Source organism: Canis aureus, chromosome 26 (genome assembly GCF_053574225.1).
Source record: "Canis aureus isolate CA01 chromosome 26, VMU_Caureus_v.1.0, whole genome shotgun sequence".
Lineage (NCBI taxonomy): Eukaryota > Metazoa > Chordata > Mammalia > Carnivora > Canidae > Canis > Canis aureus.
Genome location: NC_135636.1, coordinates 5,715,665 through 5,728,889, shown reverse-complemented (window position 1 = coordinate 5,728,889; position 13,225 = coordinate 5,715,665). Strand labels below are relative to the sequence as shown.

At 51.2% G+C, this 13,225-nt stretch overlaps 1 protein-coding gene across 3 annotated transcripts; it reads left to right on the top strand.

Moving 5' to 3' along the window:
* Positions 1–9,743: 9,743 nt before the first annotated feature.
* NXT1 (nuclear transport factor 2 like export factor 1) lies at positions 9,744–13,225 on the top strand. 3 transcript variants are annotated; one of them, XM_077871956.1, is made up of 3 exons: positions 9,744–9,885; positions 10,416–10,487; positions 12,492–13,225. In XM_077871956.1, exon 3 carries the CDS (start codon positions 12,545–12,547, stop codon positions 12,965–12,967), a length of 423 nt encoding a protein of 140 aa, XP_077728082.1. In that variant the 5' UTR covers positions 9,744–9,885; positions 10,416–10,487; positions 12,492–12,544; the 3' UTR covers positions 12,968–13,225. The 3 variants fall into 3 exon arrangements, with proteins under 3 accessions (XP_077728082.1, XP_077728083.1, XP_077728081.1); XM_077871957.1 differs by lacking the exon at positions 10,416–10,487 and having other exon boundaries at positions 9,752–9,885; XM_077871955.1 differs by lacking the exons at positions 9,744–9,885; positions 10,416–10,487 and adding an exon at positions 10,986–11,144.

Here is a 13,225-nt window from a genome sequence, read left to right as displayed (position 1 = left end):
AAAGTGAAGTGTGAGAGGAAGGCGTCTGTGCTCTCCTGGTCAGTAGGGATGGACGGACGGGCACGCAGGGAGACAAGACCCCCAATGAAGCAAGAAGAGCTTAGGGCACTGTAGACATCACAGGTCACTCCACAGGGAAATCCTTCACCTACAAAGTAGTTCTCCCCCCTTCCTCCCTGCCCACCAGCACACACCAATCAGCATCTCTGATTGCAGATGCAATCCATCTCTGCATTTATCTAGTCTGGATATTCCATATAAATGGACTCATACAACATGTGACCTTTTGTGGCTTCTTTCACTCAGCATAATTTTTTCATTGTAATATATGTCAGCATTTCACTTATTTTACCACCAAATAATATCTCATTGTATGGTTAAACCACAATTTCCTTATCCATTCATCCGTGGATGGGCTGTTCCATCTTTTGGTTATTCATGTTTATATACTTGCTGGAGTACCTGTTGTTAATTCTTTTGAGTGCATACCCAGAAGTGAAACTGTAGGGTCACATGGTAACTCTATGTTTAGCTTTTTGAGAAACACCCAGTTTTCCTCAGTTGCTGCACCATTCTACATTCTATCCAGCAATGTACGAGGATTCTGATTTCTGCACATCCTCACCAACACTTGTTATTTTCCCTTTTTTTTTAAATATAGCCATCCTAGAAGGAATGAAAGTTAACCTCACTGAATTTTTTTTTTTTTTAATTTTATTCAGGGACTCCTGGGTGGCTCAGTGGTTGAGCATCTGCCTTCAGCTCAGGGCATGATTCCGGAGTCCCAGGATCGAGTCCCACATCAGGCTCCTTGCATTCTGCTTCCCCTGTCTCTGCCTCTCTCTGTGTGTCTCTCATGAATAAGTGAATAAAATCTATTTTTATTTTATTAATCTATTTTATTCACTTATTCATGAGAGACAGAGAGAGAGAGGCAGAGACACAGGCAGAGGGAGAAGCAGGCTCCCCATGGGGTACCTGATGTGGGACTCCATCCCAGGACCCTAGGATCAAGACCTGAGCCGAAGGCAGAGACTCAACCACTGAGCCACCCAGGTGTCCCCTCACTAGGGTTTTGATTTGCATTTCCAGGGCAAGCCATTTTACAGAGTCATCCACCATTCCCTCAGCTCATGGAGGGCAGGAGACATCTTACTCCTCCTCATGAGGTCAGCTCAGAGTGCCAAGGCTTTAGAAGGCAGACAGATTTGGTACCTCACCCCCAGATCTGCAGTGAGCCCACATGGTTGGGTGTCTGAGGCCAATGAACCTGCCCCCAGCCACCTCACAGGCCACATCCTCTGGTGATGTCTATGAAGGACACTGATCATGCCGGGTCATTCAGGGACTCTGTGCACTACCACTTACGATGTCTGTTGCAGTGGATACCATGAACCTACCACGGGCCTGGGACCTCCCATTTCAGTGGTGTCAAATAATAAAAATTCAATTGGATAAATTTGAAGATCTATTTGGCTTTATTCAGCAATTCATAAACTTGGCTGCACCCCATCTAGGAAGTAGAAAGGAGCTCCCCTGAGTTGTAGAAAGGGCAGGTTTGTTAATGGCAGAAAGGGGGCAGAAAAGGAAATTATTAGCAAAGAATGCATTGTTTCAGGTAAAGTTGCCTTGCTAAGGGGAATGGAAGGGCCTATAGAGTGGACTATCTCACTGTGATCAGGTAATTTCATGTTGACTGGTTAAAGGTTACAGTCCGGAGGTGGCTGAAACTTCCATTAGGTTAGGTATTGAGTCTAGGTTTGATGGTGTGAGGTCTAGCACAAGTGATCCCATTTTGGGCCTGCTGTATCCTCTTTAACAGTGAACTACAAGCTGATTTCCAAATGCCTAACAGCTTTCTCCAATTGTGGGAGGGGAAACCTCTTGGCCTCTCTTGCCACCGGGCCAAAAGGTGCCAGGGAAACGACCCTCCCCAGGAACCCTCAATCTCAGGAGCTGATGTGTGATCACCAGGGCTCCCTCCTCCTTTGCTCTCCAGGGTCATTCTGAAGCCTGTGTTCTACTGCTGCTCCATGTTGAGTTCTACAGCATGGTTAGGCTCCTTTGACCATAGTGGGAGCTAGCTGAGTAATCCCCTAATATTCTGATTGGGACCACCAATACCAGTGTGTGGGTTTTTTCCCCTACACCAAGTAATTTTCCAACACCAGCTGAGTGTTGTTCCACAATTCAACTCAATGCTGACAGTGTCTAGCAGGAGACAGCATCAGATCCCACAGATGGTGGCCTCAGTCCTCCACTCTGCCCCTCCCCCCACATACTTCAGATGTCATTTGCAAGTCCAGGTTGTCACCTGTGTTTCTGATCTATTGGCTACAAATCAGAGGTTCCCATGAGCCCCTCCTTTGGTTCAATTAATTTTCTAGAATAACCCACAGAACTTGGAAATACATTTTACTTACTGGATGACTGGTTTCTTATGAAAGGATATAATAATTCAGGAATAGTCATACAGAAGAGAGGCACAGGATGAGGTATGGAGAGAGTATGCTGAGCTTACACACCCTCTCCAGGCTTGCCAAATCTCCTTGCCTTAACCAATTCAGAAGCTCTCTGGACCCTGTCCTTTTGGGATTTTAGGGAGGTTTCATTACATTAGCATGACTGATTACATTACTGATCAGTGGTGATTAAAATTTACTGTTCAGACCCTTCTCCCTCCCTCCTCTGCCCCTTCAAGGTTTCCAACCCTCTAATCCTCAGCGATCTGCAGACTTTCCCAAAAATCACTCTATTAACATAACAAAAAGTCCTTAATTAACAAATTTTGAGGGTTTTAGGAGCTCTGTGCTAGGAACAGAAGACCAAATCTATATTTCTTATTATAAATCACAAAATCACATCTGCTTTTTCTCAATTCTCCACTCCCCTACTGGTGCTCCTACACCTCCCAAATCAGTGACTTCCACCTCTTGGAGAATCAATCCAAACTAAGATATATGCATACCAGCTACTTCATATACATTAATTCATGAGACCTGCTTAGAAACAGAGAACTAAGACCATCCCCTCAGAGTTAAAAGTGAGTGAAACACTGACTGGAGCAGACATACATAATGTCATCTTTAAGAAAAAAGAAGCTCCCCCCCCCCACTATGATGTCAGTGAACAGACTGAGATATTGCCAGCAGAATGCAGAAACTCACACAAAAAAGCGGGGGTGGGGGGAGCGGTGGGTAAACGTGAGCTTTGACGGTAAGAGGAATCTCTGCTCATAACTCAGTATCTGGTCCCCCTGGGGACACTTCCCTTCCTAGAAACACAGCTCCATAGCCCTTTGGCTTCAGGGATCATGCATCCCTGTGTTCATGGGGCCATCTGCCCATACTGCTGGGGCTCCCCCTCACCTGCTCACAGAGAATGTTCTTGTCTTACAAAGGGGCATGTGCTAATACATGGGAAGTTGGTTCTGGCTATGGATAACAAACTGGCTCCTTCTCAAAAGTAAAGCCTTGACTAATTCTGAGAGATCAAGAGGGAGCCAGCCTAGACAGTGGTGAGTTCTTTGAAGTGGAATCCCCTTGGAAGGCCGCTTGGGATTCCTTTGGGAGCAGGTGGCAAACCTGATTCATACAGATGTAAATTTAAAGGGGGGGGGAGGGTATTGTCACTTGAGACTTTCTCCTGGAGCCTGGGGCAGGGCCTCAGCAAGACTTGGGGATGATGCTGAGAAAGAGTCCTGGCTCTCTTGCTATAGAACAGACCACCATGAACCCTAGGGGACTTAACAGAGCAACAATCATTTATTATGCTCACAAATCTGCAACCTGGGCTTGGCTGGGAAGCCTCATTTCTGCTCTATGCCATACCAGCCCAGGGAGGACCAACCCAGGACTAGAGGGTTCATTTCCAAGGCCATCTACTCAAAGGACCGCTGACTGCCAGGGTTCCCCTCCATGCGCTGGGATACTCACAGCACACAGGTGCCAAGAAAGCCTGGCAGAGGCTTTTTTTTTTTATAGGCCCTCCTCCATCAATTGAGGGGATCTAAGGCCATCTCCTAATGGGCAGAGAGGAGTGTGGCAAGGCAAGGTTCTGGACAAGCATGTGGGACTGAAATATTTTTGTAGACATTTTTAGAAAATACAAGCTGTCACAAGAAGGATGAGAAACTACTAAGAATCAAGGCAGCCACTCTCCACAGCTTCTGAGTGTGTGTGTCAGGGTGAAAGGTGTGTGTGTGTAACCTAGTTCACCCTCCTTCCCTTTCTCTGATGGCATAGCTTTCCACCTCTTCTTCATTCACTCTCTGTTCCAGGACACTTCTCAGGTCCAAAGCTTATGGGCCTCAGTTCTTCTTGCCTTCCCAGAATCTCCCCAAAACTCGGGGCCTCAAGTGGCCCAGAAATGTAGCCCCAGCTCACTCTGCTCACTCTGCTTATTTGATTCTGCTAAGATGGGGGTGGGGGGGGGGAACACACATGTTTGTTTTTGATGACAAGGCATTGGCAGTTCTGGAGATTGCCTGGCTCCAAATGATGCAGCCTCTCATGGCAAACAAGCACTGTTAGGTCCTGTGGAGGCCAAGAAAATTAAGGCCGTTCCACCTTACGTTCAACGTTAGCACAAGTACAGCCATCTCAGGCCCCTGTGAAGAAGAGCAGAAATTTACCTTGCTTCAGTTACAGGAAAAAACAGCTTACAGCTTAACACCCTAGAAAGCCCCATATCAGAATGAGAACAGAGCTCAATGCCCTTGGAAGCCCCATATCAAAATGTAAACAGAACTTGAGGAATTCCTCCAGCCCTTCTGGAGGTCCCCTAGACCAGTCCATAAAACTATGCTGGAACCCACCTGGGGGTCCAAGTCCCGGCTCCGCTGTGTTGGGTGTCTTGGACGCAAGCTCGAGCTTGTAAATAAACCCTCATGTGTTTGCATCGGTGTCGGCTCCTTGGTGGTTTCTCAGATACGTAATCTTGGGCACAACAGGTCCCACACCAGACAACTATGCTGACAACAGGGGAAAGCTTAATTCTGTTTATGGACCTAAACATCCATAAGTCAGGCCTGTCTTCAGAGCTGCCAGAGGCTCAGCATGTATGACCAGACGTGCCCTTCTTCCCTGAACAGACTCCATGCAGCACAGAGGGATGCTGGCTTCCCTACTGCTTCATCTTCCAGAAGATGTGCAAGTGGTTTGGTGACAAATCCTACCAATTTGTCATTACACTTGTCCCAAGTTTAAAAGCCAGTTGTTGGAGGAATTCTTGGTGTGGAGGCTGAGAAAAATTAAGGCCATTCCACCTCAAGTTTAGCATTAGCACAAGTACAGCCATCTTAGGCCCCTGGGAATAAGAGCTGAACTTTACAGGAAAAACTGCAGAGTGTCCTTGGCAGGGAATCCCTTATCGGAAAGACAATAAAGCTCAGAATGCCCTCGGCAGAGAATCCCATATCAGATCTTAAGAAACTCCCCACCCTTTCCCCCATATTGGAAAGGAAAAAATTCCTCCACCACTTCTGAAGATCCCCTAGACCAGCCCATAAAAAACCCAGCTGTAACCCACCTTGGGATCCAAGTCCCTGCTGTATGGAGTATACTTGGACCCAAACTCGATCTTGTAAATAAAACCCTCATGTACTTGCATTGGTGTCGGTGTCGGTGTCGGCTCCTTGGTGGTTTCTCAGATACGCAATCTTGGGCACAACACTTGGCAAATGAGGAAGTTGTTGCCAATGCAAAACATCAAAGCATACTAATAAGGTTTTCTGGATGCTTACTTTGTGTTGGCCTATGCTAAGCACTTACATGCATTGTTTTTCATTTGTGCCTCACATCAACCCAAGGAAAGGAGTATTATTACTGTTCCTCTTCTCCTAATGAGGCAGCTGAGCCTTGGTGTGGTTAACTCACTTGCCACTATCACTGGTCTAGTGCACCAAGTCATACTCATTAAGTTATAAATACCTTTCTGTTTATGCCCAACTTTAAATAGTATTAAAACATAAAGCAAATTCACTGGCTCTTGAAACTAGAAAGTCCAAACTTCAGTCTGATTTGGTTCCCAACAGTCACCAAAGGCCTGGATTCTTCCCCTGTCTCCTGTCTGCATCTCTGTCCAGGGGCTCCCCTTCAGGGTGGCAAGATGGCTACAGCTGCACCATCCATCTGCCACATATAAGGATAGAGAGAAAAAGCATTTCTCCCCCAAATCTCCTGGCAAACGCTTTATCCAGGCTCTGTGGCCTAAATTGGGGCTCCTACCACCCCAGAACTATGCTCAGGGCATACAGTGCCACTGTCATGTCTCTTAGAGTCAGGGGTGTCTCTAACTTCCCAAATTGAAGGACTGCAGGGGTAGTAAAAAAACAGGCTTGCTTCAAAGAGTAGGGGGGGGGGCTATTAGAGAGGACTCATCATAACTAGAGTGTTGTGGGGCAATGACTTGAACCCCACCTGTCTGTTCATTCAAACAGTATTGACTGAGCCTTGCTGTGGGTCAGGCACAATTCTAGAGGCTTAAGACCCTAACCTGAAAGGTTCCTGGCCTCCTACCCTCCTGTTGCTGGCTAGGCTGCCTCCTTGGAGCTGGACTTATGGTCTCCTAACCAGCTTTTCTAGTTTTGAAGCAGCTTTCTAAGCACTCAATTTCTGTCTCTCAGCCTCCTTCTCTATAAAATCAGAAATAATACCTCCCCCAAAGTTAAAAGACTGAAACAAAAAGAGTTATGTGGGAAATGTGATGAAACCTAGAGCAGCACAACCTCCAACATGGTAAGTCAACCCTCATTCCATTGATGCTGTGATTAGGATTTTTTTTTAATAATAAATTTATTTTTTATTGGTGTTCAATTTACCAACATACAGAATAACACCCAGTGCTCATCCCATCAAGTGCCCCCCTCAGTGCCCGTCACCCATTCACCCCCAACCCCCGTCCTCCTCCCCTTCCACCACCCCTAGTTCATTTCCCAGAGTTAGGAGTCTTCATGTTCTATCTCCCTTTCTGATATTTCCCACCCATTTCTTCTCCCTTCCCTTCTATTCCCTTTCACTATTATTTATATTTCCCAAATGAATGAGACCATATAATGTTCGTCCTTCTCCGATTGACTTATTTGTGATTAGGATTTTTGTACATTAAATCCTAATTTCACTGTCCCAGGCTTTATAAAGAAATGTCTGTGATATACTCCTTCAAAGATGCTATTTCAGGGCACCAGAGTGGCTCAGTGGTTCAGCACCTGCCTTTGGCCCAGGGCATGATCCTGGGGTCCTGGAATCCAGTCCCACATTGGGCTCCCCCTCTGCCTCTGTCTTCTCCCTCTGCCTCTGTCTTTGCCTCTCTCTGTATCTCTCATGAATGAATCAATAAAATCTCTAAAAACAACAAAAACAAAGATGGTATTTCACCCTCTCTACTCAGCCCCACCTTATTTTTTTTATAATCCGAATTCTTCACCTACATGATTTAAGTAAAAGTAGTTTGCCTATACTACATATTAAAGAGCCCACCCAGTGTCTAAATTGGTCATGAAATCTGAGAGCAAGGGTTTTCTCAGGAATGTAAGTAAAGGTACCTGGAAAGGTAGTCAACAGGGTATGAGGTAAAGGCACCACACACTAAAGACGTGGCAATGTTAGTAAACTCCCAGCATGCCCAGAGGGCTCCCAGTTTTGCAAGGAATTATTCAGTCTCTCAGACCAGTGGAAGGAGTTGAGGATCCGGTATCTAAAGAAACCTTTATTATTATTAAATTTTCGCTGTAAACGGTAAGTTTCCCATATCTTACTGTGTCCGTGGCTCTGAGCCTGTGGTTCTAAAGAAAAGCTCCAGTTCCAAGTTGGCTGCGATGCAGCTAGTTCCTGGCACAGAAGCACAGTGCACACCAGGTCACGGGCCACAGCTGGAGCCTGCCACTATCCTCGGGGACCCTCAATTCCCAGGAGGAGCCTCTGTTTCCCTTTCTGGCACACGTCTGTGATTCCTGAACTTGGACTCTTCCCACCCTTGGCTCTTCTGTCCCTTCTAGTGGAGTTTCCCACTTCATTAACATGGGTGTTCTCCTGGAATGTCAGCTCTTGGCTGCGGGAGGGACTTGACCTATCAAGAGGAGCACCCAGCCGAGACCCCTCCTCGGGCGAGCTCCACGTGGTGGGGGGGGGGGGGGAGCACCCAGCCGAGACCCCTCCTCGGGCAGAGCTGCACGTGGTGGGGAGGAGCACCCAGCCGAGACCCCTCCTCGGGCAGAGCTCCACGTGGTGGGGGGGAACACCCAGCCGAGACCCCTCCTCGGGCAGAGCTGCACGTGGTGGGGGGGGGCACCCAGCCGAGAGCCCTCCTCGGGCAGAGCTCCACGTGGTGGGGGGGAGAGCACCCAGCCGAGAGCCCTCCTCGGGCAGAGCTCCACGAGGGGCGGGGGGAGGACCCAGCGGAGACCCCTCCTCGGGCAGAGCTGCACGTGGTGAGGAGGAGCACCCAGCCGAGACCCCTCCTCGGGCGAGCTCCACGTGGTGGGGGGGAGCACCCAGCCGAGAGCCCTCCTCGGGCAGAGCTCCACGGGGGGCGGGGGGAGCACCCAGCGGAGACCCCTCCTCGGGCAGAGCTGCACGTGGTGAGGAGGAGCACCCAGCCGAGACCCCTCCTCGGGCGAGCTCCACGTGGTGGGGGGGAGCACCCAGCCGAGAGCCCTCCTCGGGCAGAGCTGCACGTGGCGGGGGGAGCACCCAGCCGAGACCCCTCCTCGGGCGAGCTCCACGTGGTGGGGGGGAGCACCCAGCCGAGACCCCTCCTCGGGCAGAGCTGCACGGGGGGCGGGGGGAGCACCCAGCGGAGACCCCTCCTCGGGCAGAGCTGCACGTGGTGGGGGGGAAGCACCCAGCCGAGAGCCCTCCTCGGGCAGAGCTCCACGGGGGGCGGGGGGAGCACCCAGCGGAGACCCCTCCTCGGGCAGAGCTCCACGGGGGCTCGGCGGAATCCGTGTTCCCGGCGCCCCACCTGCCGTGCCTGTGTGAAAGCCTCCGTGGGTCACTGCCTGCTTCTAGTGCTGGCTTTCCGAGACAGCATCAAGTCGTCTATTAATAGAATTTCCCCGACTGCAGGTGAATGGAGGTCATAGGGCAAGAACCTGAGGTCGCCGCACAGACTCCTCCCCATCCTCTCCAGTCCGGCGGCCTCCACTGCGCGGGACACACCTCTCCCGGTTCTTGCTCCGGGGGCGGGACCTGGGATATTTTATCCAATCAAGAAACCCACGTGACCAATCGGACCGGGTCCTATGCCTAGTTAAGCCAATGAAAACCCGACCGCTGATTTTCTGTGGCCTTCTGGGAAAGCGCCTCTCCCGGAAGCCACCGGTCCTTTGCGCCACACCTGGGCGGGGCCAGCCTCCGGGTCCTCCGTCCAGTTGGCTGACACAGCTGCCTGTCAAGCGGAGGCGGGAGGGGGCGGAGCCGCGGGCACCGGCGTCTGCGCAGCGCGGGGCGGGCCGCGCGCGGGAGGCTGCGGAGGGCGGCTGCGGAGGCGGCTGCGGGTCCCCGGCCGGGCTCAGGGGTCTCGACGACCCTGGTGGGTCCGGGAAGAAGGGTGGCAGAAGGGCGGCGCTCCCGGCCCTCCCTGAAGCGAGCGGCGGAGGACCTCCAGCCTGGGCAGGCCCGCCCTGCGACCTCCGTGGAGCCGGGGGCCGTGCGGGGCGAGCCGCCGCCCACGCGGGCCGGGAGACGCCGGCGCCGACCCCGGCCCCCGCCGCGCAGGGAGGCCCCCAGAGGCCCCCAGCGTCCCCCGCGGCCCGCAGGCCGACGACCGCAGGCCCGGCCCGGGGGCTCCGGAGACGCCTCCCGCGTGCATCCCCGCCCGTCCGCGTCGTCGGCGCTCGGCCGGGCCCCGCCGCGTCCCTGTGCTGTGCTGGCGGCGCCGCCCCAGGTCAGTACGCCGTGCCCGGCGCTTGGCGGCGGGCTCCGTCGCGGGGGAAGCCGGGGCAGTGCGGCAGGTCCGGGCCGAGGACCCGGCGGGCGGGCGGGCGGGCGGGCGGGTGCGAAGCGCCTGGCGCCGGGATGAGGCCTGTGGCGTGGTCTCTGGTCCAGCGCCTAGGACCTGCCGACGGAGGCCTCGAGGGAAGGCGGCGTCCTCGCGGCCGCGTTCTTAGCTCACTTCCGACGTTTCTTATCCCGGATTGGATGGAGGAGGGGAGCCGTCGGCGCTGTGGGCAGCAGCAGCGCGGGGGAGGAGCCGGTGCCTCCCCTCCGCGCCGGGACCGGTGCTGGGCTGGGCTTGGGAGTCGCCCCGGCCGGTAGAGCAGGGGTGGGCAGGGCGCCCGCGGAGCGACCCGAGGCTGCGGAGGGCCCGGCGCGCCGGGGAGCCCCGTGGGGTCAGGGGCCGGGCCCTGGAGGGGAGCTTCAAGCCAGCGGCAGGCCCCGAGCGGTGCTCTCAGAGACTCGGCTTCCTACCTGCAGGGACGCGCAGGGTGACAAGGGAAGGACAGCGGAGGCCTGACGTTTTCAGAGGCCACCAGCATTCTTAGGAAGGTAAATCAGGCGCGTGCTTGCCGTCAGACCGTGATCCAACCCCTGTCTCCCTTCTCATTTTTAAGATTGTGTGTCCTTTTGTGGTGACCGTCGAAGGAGGTGATGTATTCAAAGTAGGCGGCAGATGCCCAGCTCGCAACCTGTCCGCTGAGGCTTGACTCTGGGTCCAAAGGGGGAGTGCAGAGACCTCGGGCTGTGTCTGCTCCTCTCTCTCCTCATTTCTAGGACTGAGCTCCTTGCCTGCTCTTTACAGTTCTTTACTCCAGGGCAGAGGCCTCCTCCTTGTGCAGCCCTCCTCTTTCCCAACTCTTTGAAATCTTTTCTCTATTTCATGAGCTGATATTTAAAAAAAGAAGTTAAGGTCTTTGAAACAAACATTCATTAAGTGTATATCTAAACGTATCCATTATCTTAGTAATAGTCCCGTGAATTTTTTCTTTTATTTAAATATTTCATTTTTAAAAATTTTATTAAAGATTTATTTATTTGAGGAAGAGCACAGGCACGTGCACCTGCACAAGTAGGAGGAGGGGCAGAGGAAGAAGCAGGCTGCCATCTGAGCAGGGAGCAGGCTGGGGCTGGGATGGGGCCTGACCCCAGCACCTTGGGATCACAACCAGCCCTGAAGGCAGATGCTTAACCAGCTGAGCCACCCAGGTACCCCACTTCTAGTGAAATATTTTAATGATGCAAAGAAGAGCAGGGAACTGTAACAGTTGTACCATACTTTGAGACTATCAAATAATAATATTTCTTTATGCTTTGGGGCTTTTTTTTTTTTTTTTTTTTAAGGAAATGTGACATTTCAGCCACAGTTGAGTTTCTTTTTTTTGTTGCCACCACCTCCATCCTCAATCCATACAACTTACTTGATTCTTGTATTTATTTATTTTTGAGATTTTTATTTATTTGAGACGGTGGGGGAGAGAAGCAGAAGGAGAGTAACAAACCAATTCTGCTGCAAGCTCAGAGCTGGATGCAAGGCTGGATCCCATGACCCTGAGATCATGACCTGTGCTGAAATTAAGAGTTGGACACATAACAAACAGAGCCACCCAGGTGTCCCAGAACTTGCCTTTCCATTTTTAACTTGTCTTTCCATTTTGGCTCACAGAACTTGCCTTGTAGGTATTTGTGCTCATGGAAGCTAGGTGCCCTCCCTTCTCATTCCCAGTAGCTGAAGGTTAGCCGTGTCATGAGGATCTTGACCACTATTTTGGTACCATGCTAGTGACATTTGTTCTCTTATCTTCTTAGAAAACCTGCCTTCTCTTTGCTCTCCCACTATCTGTTGGGTGAGCTCATGATAGGCTTTCATCTTAGACTGTCAGCAGCTGACAAGCATATGCCTTCTGACTGGTGTTTATTGGGCCACTGCTCCCTTCATTGTGGTCCACTATCTTTTTTTTTTTTTTTTTTTTAATTTATGATAGTCACACAGAGAGAGAGAGGCAGAGACACAGGCAGAGGGAGAAGCAGGCTCCATGCACCGGGAGCCCAACGTGGGACTCGATCCCGGTCTCCAGGATCGTGCCCTGGGCCAAAGGCAGGCGCTAAACCGCCGCACCACCCAGGGATCCCATGTGGTCCACTATCTTTATCCAGGATCCATTGTTTCTCCACTTTTCTAGGGGCAGTCACACCTGGTCCACGCTTCCAGGAAAAAGTGACCATACATAGGCAAATGTACTATCTTTTATAAAATGAGATTTTTAAAATTCCTAGTAATAGCTAACATTTTTTGAATATGTAGATAACAGGCTTTTTAACTAAGCACTGTCTTGTTTAATTCTCACATTACAACTATGTCACAAGTGGTGCTATTTCCATTTTTAAATGAGCAAACCGAGGCATTGTAAGATGAGGTGTCGCAAAATTTGAGCCTAGAGTCATCTCTCTACAGTCTGTAATTGTTTTGCCACTGGGAGAAAATAATTATTCCATTGTCAGGGCAGAACGAACTTGGACATTCACGGGGTTCTCTTCAACCTTCCTGCTCCACAGCCCCGGCTCCCTCAGGCACAGGCACACCTGGGCCTCCTTTGGCAGGGCTGGAGATGGCGTCAGTGGACTTCAAGACCTACGTGGATCAGGCCTGCAGAGCTGCTGAGGAGTTTGTGAACGTGTACTACACTACCATGGATAAGCGGCGGCGCCTGCTGTCCCGCCTGTACATGGGCACGGCCACCCTTGTGTGGAATGGAAACGCTGTTTCAGGACAAGAGTCCTTGAGTGAGTTTTTTGAAATGCTGCCTTCTAGTGAGTTCCAGATCAACGTGGTAGACTGCCAACCTGTCCATGATGAAGCCACCCCAAGCCAGACCACAGTCCTTGTTGTGATCTGTGGAACAGTAAAGTTTGAAGGCAACAAACAACGGGACTTTAACCAAAACTTCATCCTGACTGCCCAGGCCTCGCCCAGCAACACGGTGTGGAAAATAGCAAGTGACTGCTTCCGGTTCCAGGACTGGGCCAGCTAGGGTGGGCAGGAAAGGCCTCTGTTGTCTGCAGCCTAGCTTTGTAGGGAAGCACAGATCTCAAAATGTGGGGGACACGTTCTTTTCTGTTGTTACGGGCCCCAGCTTAACTGCATTTGCTGGAGTCCTGTGAGCCCCTTTCTGAGTGTATTCTTGTTTGTCCTAGATGTCTTTTCAAAGTAGTCAGCTTTTCTATTTTTCTACTTGTTCAGTAGAGACCCTGGTTCTGGAAATTCTGACAAATAAAACAATACAAATGTT

Bases quoted from the DNA above. Each gene is read 5' to 3' on its own strand.
- NXT1 (XM_077871955.1), top strand. From the start codon at position 11,120: ATGCTTAACCAGCTGAGCCACCCAG. The intron at 11,145-12,491 runs GTACCCCACTTC...CCTGCTCCACAG, and splicing joins TAACCAGCTGAGCCACCCAG to CCCCGGCTCCCTCAGGCACA.